A 15,173-nucleotide genomic window follows, 5' to 3' on the forward strand; every position below is an offset into this window, starting at 1 on the left:
CCTCTTAAGATAAATACCAGCCGAAAGGGTATGCATTTATCAGTAAATCCCATTAATGTGAAATAATGTCAGGTAAAAGGAATAGAATCATAGTTTTGTTTTGTAATGAATCTTTTCTCCTAAAATTTAAGCCGCCGTATACAAGCCATCAGAGGTTAGAACCAAGAAGGTTTACTCAGAGGCCTACTAAGAAAGCTTACTTGCGGCCTCCTTAGTAGAAAAAACTATGTGGGTCAAGACTCCTTTCTAAGTCTTTGCCTTCCACCCTGCCTCCCACCCTGCCTTCCACCCTGTCTCTCGTGCTGAAACGTACACATAAGTTTAATTCAGCAGGTGGTGTGAATTCGAAAAATATGAATATTATTTGGTGCAGCTGCTCCATTTATCAGACGCATGGTATCAAGTGTCAATGCATCAAGCATCATTGGCATCAAGCATATAACGAGCTGTATCAAGGAGCGACGCAGCTCAATAGTGCCCAAAATCACATTGTCAGATTTAGCGTATCAGGAAACTCAATTACAGAAGTTTCAAGCTTCTATTTACAAAACTGTGGAATTTTGTATTTTATGCCAGAAAAAGATCATGGATGCGTGTTTATTTGTTGTTGTTTTTTTCCCGGGGGTAATCTTATCGAACCAATGTTCCTAGAAGACCGGCAAAAGGCTCATTCAAACTAAAATTTAACATTGTAGTAGCCTTTCTAAGTGACCGAAAAGATTGGAAGGCAGCTAGCCCCCATCCTCTAAAATCGTTCGACCAAATTGAGCTAGCATAGTTGAAAGGTTCAATAACTATGCCTTTGGGGATAACATGACGCCACAGGCCTTGCGGAAAGAGCTGTTCAGATTGGTATTTATTATTGGGATGTTTGATACCTCATTGCACAGTGGTAGAGCATTTGGCTACAGATCCAGAGGCTACTGGTTCAAGCCCGATTGTCCTCTGGTTTCTTAGGAAATAAATGAAGAACTGTGTCATTGAATTTTAACATAAAACAATTAAATTTTTTACCAAACAGTTCGTGGTAACGAGCTTTAAGCAAGGGTGTCCTGGCTCAGCTGTGACCAAACTCAAAAGCAGAATTTTGATAACAATAGATACATCAAAAGAATAGGCTTTTTATACTGATCCTGAGAAAATTTGCCTGATTTCGAAAAACGGTGAAAACACCTTCAAAACATCAATCAATTTTAATGGCTGTTTGCCATTAATACAGTTTGTAATCTTAATGGCGTAATGGCTTAATGGCAATTCTTAGGCTGATTTTTGACTGATTTTTTGCCTACTTCCTCTTTTTCTAAGATGTTTCTACTTCTACGGGCTAGGCTCGTAGATGTAGCCGACGTCGAGGCCACCACAGCTACGCCCATTCCTCCTCCATCTCAACCTATTCAAACCATCCCCCTTTACACCCTGCCAAGAATTTCCCCTTTCCCTTAAATTTTTCCTTACGACATCCTTCCACCCTATTTGGAGACGACCTGATTTCCGATTGGCCTTTAATAGTTGGCCGATAAGGTGATCTTTGACAATCTCCCAGCCTTCATCCGCAGAACGTGTTCTAGCCATCTCAACCTTTTTCTCATTATAGCCCTAGAAAGCGGGATTGAATAGTGTTTTTCGCACATTTTACTGTTCGAGATAGCCTACAGTCAGTCAGTTGGCTACCCAAGACAATTTCAATGGAAAACATTTAGCATATCCTCCTCTGGTTTTCGGAGCACCCATTCTTCAGAATTATAATTGAATACTGTCATCACTGTGACCTCCAATACTATAATCTTGGTTCGCAGACTTATCTTCCTATTCTTCCAAACTTTTTTTAGCTTTGAAAAAAAACCTGGGCCTTGATTATTCTACTTTTAACATCTTCTATGGACCCATCGTCTTTACTAATAATATTAACTAGGTAAGTGAAGTTGTCCACTTTGTTGATCTTCTTGCTACGCATTACCACCTTTTCGCCATCACTCATTACTAATTTTAGTTAATTTCTATTGTCGACATTAATTTTCAAACCTATTCTTTCACACTGAACTCTCGAAACCTCCAAAGATTCATTCATTTTGCTAACATTTTCCTCTAGGATGCTTAAATCATCAGAATAATCGAATTATAGGACAGTTTTACTTAACCAATTGATTCCGTGTCCTTCCATTGACTTTTATGTGCTCCTTACGACAAGTCCATAAGAACGAACCACATAAGTGGGGATAGAACGCAACCCTGCTTAACCCCTGATTTAATACGAAACCAGATACTTACTGCATTACCTACCTTAACCACAGCCATTTCATTCTCGTACATACCACTAATCACTTTAGTGTATTTATCTGGATATGATAGAACCTTTGCTAAAGCTCCTCTATCAGCTGAATCAAACGCAATTTCATAATCTATAAAACTGAGGTGTCAATCATTAATCTAAGAATGCATCCTCTCCCTTTCCTAAAACTACGCTGTTCTTCTTTTAAAACTTTATCCACAGCAAAAGTCTTAAAAGTATCATCATACTAAGTAATTTGCTTCCTGTATGCCACTATAATTACCACACTTAATTTTATCCCCTTCGCTATAGAGGGATTTAGTTGAAGTTATCCGAAAATCACTAGGTACTTCCCCTTTTTCAAAAATCATAATCCTAATTTTCAGTATTTTATTTCCAAACTCATAACCACCATATTAAAAAAAAAACTCATTTACCACACTACTAGCAGCTGGGGCCTTATTATTATTTAATCATTTTAGTAGGCTATTGACAATAATTAGTGTATTGTCATTTTTAGTGCTAGCATTACAACGCTGCCTCTGATTTAGATCAAATAAAAAAAAAAGTTTTTTTAACTGAAAGTAAGGAGCAAAATTAAAACGAACAGAAATCATTCCGTATATGAAAGAGGCTGTCCCCTCCTCAACGCTTCGCTCTTTACGCTAAAGTTTTTTATTGTTAAAAAAAAAACAGAGTCGTGAGAAACTCAAACTTTAGCGTAAAGAGCAAGGCGTTGAGGAGGGGACAGCCCCGTTAATATACGGAAAAATTTATGTTCGTTTTAAGTTTTAATTTCGCTCCTTACTTTCAGTTAAAAAAACTTGTTTTTTTTAATTTAATTTTTGAACGTTTTTGAATAAATGCAGGTTTTGATCTTGACTCACAGTACATGAATAATTAAAACAAAATTTTCATATTAATTTACTTTTATTCGGTTAAATGGCTTTCTCGAAACTTGTTTCATTTTATTTACGAACGTTTTTATTAGTAATAAATATACGTAGCTTACGAATTAACTTACGTAACAAACTTCTTTATTCATATATTTTTAATAAATATATTAGGGAGTTCGCCCCCTAGTCAATAACTTGCTCTTTAAGCTAAGTTCTGAATTTTGTTCCAATTCTTTAAAAATGACCGCCTAATCACAAAGGCCTTTAATTAGAATAAATAGCTCTTATGAAAGTATTAAAAAATCTTTGGCTTAAAGAGTAAGGTATTGACTAGGGGTGAACCCAATCATATATGTAATATTTTCTGTTCGTTTAAAGTTTTGATGTTGCTGCTGTTGCAGTTGAAAAACTTGTTTTTTTATATTTAATTTCTGATCTTTTTTTAAATAATGCTGGGAAGTCCGGCATCCCCTTCATAGCAATGTCCAATTCCCCCATGAAAATTTCCTTCATGGAAAGATCCTCCTACATAACCCCCGACCCCAGGCACGTACGCAGGAACTTTCTTGGGGGGGGGGGCATTTTTTTCGGGGGGGGGAAATCCTTCAAACCCATTATTCTGTGAGAAAAATCAGAAAATTATGGGAAAATGAAAAAAATCGTGAGATTTCGGGGGGGGGGGGCAGAGCCCGCCCTTGCGTACGTCCCTGCCCCCCCCCCAACTACCAGGAAAAATCTCCCCTGAAAACGTCTGTACTGTATACTTCCCAATAACCAATACTATATGTTAACATTGGGTAAAGTTCATAACTTTCAGCCCTCCTACCGGGAACTTCGGGGGATTAAGTCATCCTAAAAGACATAGTTACAGAGTTTTTGACCATGCCAACAAAAATGGATGTCTCCAAATTTTGACCGGGTGAATTTTGGAAAACAGTGAGCACGGGAGGGGGCCTAGTTGCCCTCCATTTTTTCTAGTCAATTGAAAAGGACAATGGAAATTTTATTTTTAATACCAATGAGCCCTCCCAAGATATTCTAGGGCCGCTGGGTCGATGCGATCACCCCTGGGGGAAAAAAAATAAAAATAAACACGCACCCGTGATCTTTCTTCTGGCAAAAAATACAAAATTCCACATTTTTGTAGATAGGAGCTTGAAACCTCCACAGTAGGGCTCTCTGATACGCAGAATATGATGATGCAATTTTCATTAGGGTTCTATAACTTTTAGGGGGTCTTTTCCCCTTTTTTCGAAAATCAGCCAAATTTTTTCAGGTGCGTAACTTTTGATAGGTACAATTAAACTTGATGAAACTTACATATTTGAAATCAACATTAAAATCCAATTCTTTTGATGTATCTATTTGTATCAAAATACCGTTTTCTCGAGTTTCGGTTACCATTGAGCCGGGAACCAATAACCGTTAACATATACGTTAACATTGGGTAAAGTTCATACCTTTCAGCCCTCCTTCTGGGGGCATAGAGGGATTAAGTCATCCTAAAAGACATAGTTATAATATTTTCGACCATGCTGAACAAAAGGGCTATCTCAAAATTTTGATCGGGTGACTTTGGGAAAAAAATGAGCGCGGCAGGGGGCCTAGTTGCCCTCCATTATTTTTTGTCACTTAAAAAGGGCACTAGAGCTTTTAATTTCTGTTCGAATGAGCATTCTCACGATATTCTAGGACCACTGGGTCGATACGATCGCCCCTGGAAAAAAACCCCAAATAAACATGCATCCGTGATCTTTCTTCTGGCAAAAAATGGAAAATTCCACATTTTTGCAGATAGGAACTTGAAACCTCTACAGTAGGGTTCTCTGATACGATGAATATGATGGTGTGATTTTCATTAATATTATATACCTTTTAAGGGGTCTGTCCCCTTTTTCCAAAAATCAGCTAGATTTTTCGAGGAGTCTAACGTTTGATGGGTAACATTAACCTACAGGAAAAATATAAATTTGACATCAACATTAAAATCTGATTATTTTGATGTATGTACTTGTATCGAAATTCCGTTTTTTAGTGTTTCGGTTACCATTGAGCCGGGTCGCTCCTTACTTACAGTTCGTTACCACGAACTGTTTGATACCTCGCTCATTACGCTAAAGTTCAAATTTTGTTCCAATTCTTCATGAATGACCTCTTAATCACAAAGGCCGTTAATTAGAATAAATAGCTTTGATGAAAGTACAAAAAATTTTAGCGTAAAGAGCGAGGTAATGACTAGGGGGTGAGCCAAATCATATACGTAATAATTTCTGTTCGTTTAAAATTTTGATGTTGCTCCTTACTTTCAGATGAAAAAAGTTTTTTTTATTATTAAATTTCTGATCGTTTTTTTAAATATTGCTTTGAAACCCGACCTCCCCTTCATAGCATTGTCCCTTCCCCCATTAAAACTTCCTCCTTGGAAAGATCCTCCCACGTAACCCCCGAACCTCCTCCCCCCCAACTATCAGAAAAAATGCCCCCTGAAAACTTCTGTATATTTCCCAATAACCAATACTATACGTAAACATTGGGCAAAGTTCATTACTTGCAGACCTTCCCCCGGGTACTGTGGGGGATTAAGTCAGCCTCAAAGACATAATTATTGTACTGTTCCGACCATGCTGAACAAAATGGCTATCTCAAAACTTTGAACGGGTGACTTTGGAAAAAAAAAGAGCATAGGAGGGGGCCTAGTTAAACCTCCACTTTTTTTGTCACTTAAAAAAGAGCACTAGAATTTTTAATTTCCGTTTGAATGAGCCCTCCCGCGATCTTCTAGGACCACTGGTTCGATACAATCACCCCTGGGAAAATAAACAAACAAACAAGCAAAAAATGAAACAAATAAGCACGCATCCGTGATCTTTTTTCTGGCAAAAAATACAAAATCCCACATTTTTGCAGATAGGAGCTTGAAACTTCTATAGCAGAGTTTTCTGATATGCTGAATGTGATGGCGTGATTTTCAGTTAAGTTCTATGATTTTAAGGTGGTGTTTCCCCCTTTTTTCAAAATAAGGCAAATTTTCTCAGGCGCATAACTTTTGATGGGTAAGACTAAACTTGATGAAACTTAAATATTTGAAATCAGCATAAAAATCCAGGGGGTGAATTTTTCAGGAGAAATTTTATACTTTAGAAATTCGCCAGAATTTCTAGGGTGTAAAATCTTCGAAATTCTTCTTATGTCTTAGGGAGGAGAGATTTTTCCGTGAAGGTTTAGTCAAATTTCCAGGCATTATTTAAAAAACGATAAGAACTTAAATAAAAAACACATTTTTCAACTGAAAGTAAGGAGCAACATTAAAACTTAAAACAAATAAAAATTATTGTATTTGAGGGGGGTTGCTCCTCCTCGACATCTCGTTCTTTGCACTAAAGTTTGAATTATGTTCCAGTCCTTTAAGAAGGACTCCTGAAACACTATGTTCTTTTAATTAGAACAATAAGAAGCTATCTTTAAAAGTACTAAAAAACTTTAGCTTAAAGAGTGAGGTGTTGAGAAGGAGCAACCCCCCTCAAATACGCAATAATTTATGTTTGTTTTATGTTTTAATGCCGCTCCTTACTTTCAGTTGAAAAAAACTTGATTCTTTTTTATTTAATCCTACAGAAAACGATTAAGTTTTGTGTTATTTATACCGACTCAAAACTTGACATAGTAACACCAGGAATATACAGCAACAGGTATTTGCAACAGCAACAGGTAAAATAAGCAAGGTTATTTGGCTTCCCTTTCCAAGATACATTTGAGGAACAATATAACTAGATAAAGGAAATACGTTTTAAAAATAAATTAATGAAATTAAAGCACATTTCCTGCCTCGGAAGTATAAGCGAGTAATCTCTTCGCTTCAAACTTCCTTGTACACCACGTTTCGATTTTGTCCATGCAAAACACTATATGATCAAATAGTTCGTAGCAATGAACTGTAAGTAAGAAGCATCTTGGTTTAATAGTAACCAAAACTCTAAAAATGGAATTTTATATAAAAAATAATGTATAAATTTTTTTATGCTGATTCCAAATATGCAAAATCATTAGGTTACCTATTCAGGTTACCTATCAAAAATTAAGAGAGAAAATTTGCGTGCTTTTTGAAAAACGGGGGGAAACTCCCCCAAATAGGGACAAGATCTTGAAAGAAATCATACCATTTTAATGCTGCTCCTTATTTTGAGATGAAAAGACTCGTTTTCTTTTATTCAACTTCTTTAAAAAAAAAATCGACTTTGGTGTCCTAATTCTTAGGAAATATCCTTGTGAGTCTAAAACTTTGAAAGCCAATTTGCTACTTCTACTAAAATATGGCATAAAAAGGTTTAAAACAAGGTTGCATTGGCTCTTGGAAGGGTTATTTTTTACACGAAGAGAGCTCTTTAGATACAAAAAGGGGAAAGGGGGAGTGGAAAGGGGAAAGAAAAGGAAAGGGAAAGGGGGAGTGTTGTGGACTCGCTTTTAAAAAAGAGAAATGACTAACTTGTGCCTCCAGGACAGCTCCTAAAGTGTAGGTTCCCCCACCTGTATATCCAATTGCAGGTATCTCTTCTTCTAACAGCTTACACTTGTGATTGTTCAACGAGGCATTCGTAATATGATATATGTTTCGTACAACTCGATTCTTTGATGAAAAAGTAACGACCGATACTCTTGTTGTATCGTATGACACAGTAAAGTCTGCTAACAGCTTTTTAACAAATTTCAACTCGTTGAAGAAGTTCTCAGAGCCAACAGAAGCAGAAGAATCGACCAGAAAAACCAGTTCAATCCGCTGGTTTGGGGTGCTCCTAAGGAGTTCCACATGCTTCTTTAGGATTCCTCCGAGCACCTCAACCTTAGACTTGAGAACACTGTTTTCGTGTCTATCGTCTTTGAGTTTTTTATGACCATAATTTAGGAACTGCTCACTATCTCCATAGCCGTAATTAATTCCCTTGTAGCTATTGACACAAGCAAGAAGCACTAGAAACAGGAATGAGTAAATGCACAGTGTTTGTATTTTTTTCGTCATGCTGGAACCATTGTTTGCCAACGGGTTTTATAAGCGAATCCTATAAATAAAGCAATAAAAACATAAGATGAAACAGTTATGTGGCCTGAATGGTTCTAGAATATCGGGAGAAAGCTCTTAGTAAATACATCGAACATTCTGGTGCCCATTCTAAGCAGTAAAATTGATTGTACTGCAGTCATTCTGTGTCATTTCTGTCATTTCGTGGTGCAAACTGAATAAACCTGGTTTGTGGTGCAAAACGGGGACTGCGCGGTGATAGCTCCCCTTTTATTGCAGAGCTATTTTTAGCGTAACATAAAAGTTATATTCATATAATTACCTGCACAGAAGGGAGAGATGTGGGGCACTCTAATAGAAAAAAACTTTTCGCCAAGCACCGAAGAAATTTTAGCCCCATAATTCATTTCTGGTACTTTATACCTTCTCCCCCTATCCTTCAGCACGTTTGAATTGATACATTTTTTTCAGGATGATTGTATTCTCAACACACTATACTGTTGTGTATTCACAACACCACTATATATATATATATATATATATATATATATATATATATATATATATATATATATATATATATATATATATATATATATATATATATATATATATTCAAATTGGAGGTTGAAGAAAGAGTGGTAGTTTCTCTCACATTCAAGAGAGCCTTGAATCAAATAGATCATGGTAACAAACTGAAAGTAAAGAACAACCCTTTTTCAGTACAAAAAAAACCTAAGTTCTGTTTATAATATATGTAACAACAAAATTAATTATTTTTGCTGAATCTAAATCCGTAAATTTATTAATTATAAAGGTGTTCATCGAAAGTTATAAGTGGTTGTAAATAAAAGGGATTAAATTCGACCAAAATGTCTGCGACCTTGATGAAAATTGCATATTAAAATTCAACATGTATTGGAACCCTGAATCCACTATCTACAAAACATGATATTACATATATTCCAAGGGAAAAATAGACATGCATGCGTGTTTTCCTCCCCGTGGATGGTTGTTTTGTATCAATAATCGTAGATTACTGAACGAGGGTTGATTTGATTAACGATTAACAGGTCTACTGCCCTTTTCAAAGAACAAAAGCGAACGAGCCAAAGGGATGTCCCAAGATCTAGCATTCAACTTTCGAAAGCAATTTTCAATCGAACAGGGCCGAAGTGTTACCGAGGAGATATTTTGAGAGCTACTGAAAACAAGGTCGTAGTCAGGAATTTTATTCGGAGGGAGGTATTTTTTCTCGGGGTTGGGGGATTTAAAAAAAAACTTTAAAGAATTCTTAGAAAATTTGTTTATATCCATTTTCTTACATTTTTACGAGTTGAACAAAAATGTCGGGGGGGGGGGAGGTTCAAAACCCACCCCTCCTTCCCTTAGATACTGTCTTGGTTAAAAGGGTATTTATATAGCAGAGTCCAGAGTGACGCGTGGTATACCACTTGTCCCTAAACATACACGCAGCCCATAAATAATGAGCCGTTATGATAAACCGATTACCCGCTTACCCGATACGGTTGTGTGGGTAATGTGGGTACCGATTAACCACAAAACTTATCAAATGATTGCACACCAGCTATTAGGGTGTTGGCCAATGGTTTCTTTTATAGGGAGAAAAAAAAAACCCAAGGCCTCAAAAAAGACCTTTCTATGAGGGTACTTCAAAAGTATTGAATGAAAATTCAGATGATTAGGATTTGACTTATGACCTTCCTTCATTAGGAAGAATATATGTATATATGAATGAAGTGTGTAGTATGGGTGCTCAGGGGGGAAAGCTCCCCTCTTTTTCCGGTAAGGGTGGTTTATTTTGGAGAATTTCACTTTATTTCGAAAAGTAAGGCCTCTTTATTTTTGGAGTAGCTCTAGATGTGGTACTAAAAACAATGGCACTAAAATATGGTATGGTACTCTCCCATTATACGGGTCTCTCGGGTTAATCACTATAGAGTAAGCAATTAAAAAACCCGTTTTTGACGTCTTAACTGTTATAGAGTAGGCAATGACAGCAAGGTTTCTATTGCGTATACTACATTAAACTGTGTTTTTTGAGGTTTAGGGGGGGGGGGAAGGTACCTAGGTTAAGTTAGGTTGGGTTACGTATTTAATATATGCACTGCTTTACCCCCATCCCCCTCCCCCTAATGTGTAAATATATAGCCCAAATTTGTTTCTAAACTATTATACATTCATCCTATTTTATTTCATTAGCATTAAACAAACTTGACTTTTTAGAGAGGCCAGCATATTGGGAAAGTACCCATGGTACTAAAAACAAGTGTTTTTAAATGAAAGTAAAGAGCGTTATTAAACCTCAAATCATATTTAAAATATTATGTATATGAGGGGGTTGGCTCCACCTCAATACCCCGGTCTTTACGCCGAGTTTGACTTTCTGTTTCCTCAATGCTTCAAGAACGATGTTCAAACGCAAGGAACGAAATTATAAAACTTTGCAATCGTTCCAGATCTGAGATTTTGGTCCTTCCATCTACCGAATTAAATTTTTGGAAGTTGTTGTAAGGATTTTTGTAGATTGAAAACACTGAAAATCTGTAGAAAATCATCGAAAAAAAGACAAGTTTCCCGTTTTCTAAGGAATTTTAGATAATTCTCCAAGAAAAAGTTTAAGTAATATCATAATTCTGGCTCTGTGAATGGAGATTTGAGACTAATAAATCAAACGATGTAAGTACCTTGTCCTTTTGTTTTAATTTACTGCTCTGGACTTGTCACAAAATCGCTTGTTTCGGATGGAACATTATGCCTCAATAATAGGACTATCCCAAATTTGAAAATGACAAATTATCGTAGAATGTATCCTGAAAATTCAGATACCTGTTTCACGCCTCTTAAACATTCTGTAAGAGTTGATGCAGTACCGCTTCTTACGGTGTGGGTAATCTGCCTGAAAGCTGCGTAGTCAGCGACAACTACTGCGCATTAACTTCAATAACAATTAAAGTCACTTAGTCAAATCAGAGTGGCCAGATATTGGCTATTTTCTCCAACTTGCCATGGATTGATAGCAACTTGATTTAGCATTTGCGCCATTTTGACGCTTTTTTGAGGCATTTGCGCTTAAATTTTTTCAAATTAGCGCTTTTTTGGGGGGGGGGGGGGGAATTGTTCATTCGGCATGATTTCATTAGAAAAATATGCTTTCAACGTATTTTCTCTTTTATGGTGTCGCAGCTTCAAATTAAACATCTAGCTACACTCAGTCAAGTTAGAAGTGAGCTCATGAAATAGTCTTAATGATAATCAGGAGGCAGATCCGTGACCTGTCCAGGAATTAGGGTCGCCAACAACATTTATTTTTCTTGTTCCAAGGACATCAAAACTAAAACATGTTTTGCTCCCCATCACCCATTTTAGTTGTATTCATAACTGGGAACCATGATTTTCTGAAATTTTTCTTTGTTTTGTTTTTCAAATAATAAGTTCTTAGGGAAGTGAGGGATTTTCGTCAGTGTTGATAGTCGAAGTTTAAAAATAGATAGGTGAAATAATTAGTTAATTCTGACATCGCATTTCGTCAGTAAAAACTCAAACGTTAGCAATCGTAATCTCCAGTATCTGGAGATAGTATGATTTGTTCATTGTTGAGTGTATAAACCACAGTATATAAATAATATACAGTAGAATCGTTCCTTATCTTAACTATTATACAAAACCGGACCGAGATACAAGGGCTCCGGAGAACGTATAAACATAAGCGACACTAGGTTTTTCTTCGGTAAACAAGTCAGATTCCTCTTGAACACGAAACTTGGCTTCACTTTAGTAACACTAAATTTTAAAGAATCTTATCTTAAATTAATTTATTCTAATACATATATAAAAATCGATAATTAGTAGTGCAACTTTATTCTTAGATGTTTTTAGAAATTACAAGTAGGTTTCAAAGTCTCGAGTTGGTTTCAAAGGCATTTTTAGAAAGCTTCTGGGAAAATACGTGATCCAAGGTTCTCATCTGATCTGCCATCAGCGGTCCAATGGACGAGGAGGTACGAGTATATGGGTGGAGCTTCTACATGCACCAAGACTGTAGTAGCCAAATATTACTGAGTCGTGAACTTACTGTATATTATTTATATACTGTGGTATAAACCCACACACTACGAAACTTCTATGAAAACTTCAAAACTTCATTGCTGCATGTGGTTGTATAAATTCCCTTTTAACGAATTCGAACAGTGACATTTCCTTTTCGCTGTGTACTTTTAAGGAAAAGTCCCAAAATGAAACTCCAAGAGACACCGTAATTTTCTACGTAAAATGAATCTCATTTGCGATTACTTAATTTTCGTAAATGGAATTTATTAGTAATAGGATTGTCATTAGTGATTAGTAATTTGTCATTAATAATTAGTAACAGCAATTGCTGCATGTTTTCCAGAGAAATGACCCACGGATTGTTCTGGGTACCCGGCTGTAAAACAGTACGCTGTGCGAAATATTTGGTTCAATCCCGTTTTCTAGAGCTAATTCGAGAAATGTTGAGATGGCTAGGGCACGTTCTGCGGATGAAGGATGACAGGTTGCAAAAGACTGTTTTTTTTGCCACCCTTCAAAGGCTAAATGGAAAGCAGGGCGTCATCGGTTGGGGTTGGAGGATATCGTAAGGAAATATTTAAGGGAAATTGGAACTTCCTGGGGGGGTGTAAAGAGGGAGACTTTGAGCAGATTGGGATGGAGTAATAGCCTGTGTAGCTGTGTATGCCTCAAGCAGCAGGGTGCTGCGGCGAGTTGTTAGTAGTAGTAGTAGTAATAGTAAGTAGTATGTGACCTTATACTTTGCTTGCGCCCCCTAGGAATTTCTATGTTATTCTATAGAAGCTCTACACCTTTTCAAAGAGATTCAGAGCTCCCTCACATGGCATTATACTATGTTCCATCTTGTGCTAGTTGGAAAATAGCATAATATGTTATGAAGGACGAGTTTTTTTACATAATTTACGTAGACTAGATTTCTACTTCATGATATAAATGTCTTTTAGGGTAAATCCGTGTCAGAAAAGACCGGTGCGTCTTGTTTAGCTGCCAATATATATATCAATTATTTTTTGTATATATTCAAGTTTCAGATTAGAATTTTTTACAGTTTGATTAGTTCATTCATTCTAGCAGTATCAAATATTTTTGCAAAAATTTACATTGATAGAGATATGGAATATTCTATGTGACTTCTGGTGAGTAAAATTTTTTAATTATTATAATAAAAAGTAATCTATTTTTTTTGTCTCGTCATTATGTTAGGGAAAAATTTCCTTTACCTTCCTTACTTACGCTTTTTTTCACTGTGTTGTTAGCTCATTTAAAAAGCATTTCGCTAAATATTCAAAACAGGGTCGGTCAGTTTAGCTATAACAAAAATAAATCTATTTTTTTTTGTCTCGTCATTAAGTCAGGGAATAATTTCCTTTTACCTTCATTTCTTACGCTTTTTTTTCACTGTTTTATTAGCTATTTTAAAAAGAATTTCGCTATATATTCAAAAATGGGTCAGTCAGTTTCGCTGTAATAAAAATAAATCTATTTTTTTGTCTAGTTATTAAGCTATGGAATAATCTACTTTACCTTCGTTAATTTCGCTTTTTTTTCACTGTGTTTTTAGATATTTTAAAAAGCATTTCGCTAAATATTAAAAACAGGGTTGGTCAGTTTCGCTATAATAAAAATAAATCTATTTTTTTGTCTCGTCATTAAGTTAGGGAAAAATTTACTTTTAACTTCCTTACTTACGCTTTTTTTTCACTGTGTTGTTTGCTCTTTTAAAAAGCATTTCGCTAAATATTCAAAACAGGGTTGGTCAGTTTTGCTATGATAAAAAAAAATCTATTTTTGTCTCTTCATTAAGTGGTTTTTTCAAAATTTATTTATGAATTAAATTAAGAACTATGCCTGAGCAGGGCACTGTAATTGTTACGAATTGGTCACTTTAATTGATGATATGGAAAGAGAAAAAAGTTCTTCGTTTACAATGATTTATTTAGTCCAGGTTAACTGCTTGCGTCATTTTTTCAAATTTTGGGGGTTTAGTACTGTGATATTCATAATTTAGGCATATAAGTTTTAAATGCTTTGCATATAAAAAAAATATATAATTGTCAACTTTTTGTGTTTGATACTATGAAATTGAAGGCCCGATGCCCTCTATTCATATTGTGAATACGTAAGAGTTGAGCTAGCTAATTAAATTGCGTAATTTTTTCACCTTTTGGTGGTTTGATAGTAATATTGAAGGGGGGGGGGGGCAGTACCCTTCCGTAAGCTAAATAGTTTGAAAACTGAAAATGATTTTTTTATTTTAGAATGCCGTTGATCAATCATCGCAGCAAAAACGTGTAAAATTGAATGAAGCCCACGACAACGGTGAGACAGGAGTAATCAAGCCAAGTGCCAGCTCTAAACAAACTTCTATGCAACCTGGCAGGAAATTCAAGAGGGAATGGATGCTTTCATATAATGCTTCAGTCTCATCTGGTCAAGATCGGGAGGACACTCCTCTTCATGCTTCTTTTTTTTTCTTTCTGTATTTTCAAAAATGAGGCACATTTTCTCCAGCGCATAACTTTTGATGAGTAAACCTCAAATTTGTTTCTAAACTATTTTGTAATAATCCTATTTAATTTTTTTTAATTAGCATTAACCAAATAAGAAGTATTTGAAACAGTAGCTATAACAGAGAAGTAGTAAATAGCTTATCATGCTTTTCTATAGATTTATAAAACCTTACCTGTAATTCCTCTTTTAAGCAAGATGTTTTCTAATGCAAAAATCCATTATTTCTTTAAACAAACTCTATATAAACAAATCACTATTTCACAGTTGATGGTTGAACAAGCATTCTTAAACTGGGATGTGTTTTGCACTTAGCTTTGTGCGTATTTAATCCTTTATCAAAATAAGCCATCGGGAAGGTTGAATATTAATCTGACAGGTATAATTTGAATGTTAATCACATTTGAATGTTGAA

General features: G+C 35.7%; 1 protein-coding gene across 3 annotated transcripts in view; it reads right to left on the reverse strand.

Moving 5' to 3' along the window:
• Nucleotides 1–15,173, reverse strand: part of LOC148944648 (sushi, von Willebrand factor type A, EGF and pentraxin domain-containing protein 1-like) — a 190,846-nt gene that overhangs the window by 160,480 nt on the left and 15,193 nt on the right. For all 3 annotated transcript variants that reach the window (XM_089099709.1, XM_089099710.1, XM_089099711.1), the window contains exon 2: nucleotides 7,649–8,219. In XM_089099709.1, coding sequence (XP_088955835.1) covers nucleotides 7,649–8,179 — 531 coding nt within the window. In that variant the 5' untranslated portion in view covers nucleotides 8,180–8,219. The remainder of the gene's footprint in view (nucleotides 1–7,648; nucleotides 8,220–15,173) is intronic.

The sequence above is a fragment of the Artemia sp. Qi Xiang Cuo genome, chromosome 14 (assembly GCF_049724085.1).
Source record: "Artemia sp. Qi Xiang Cuo chromosome 14, ASM4972408v1, whole genome shotgun sequence".
NCBI lineage: Eukaryota > Metazoa > Arthropoda > Branchiopoda > Anostraca > Artemiidae > Artemia > Artemia sp. Qi Xiang Cuo.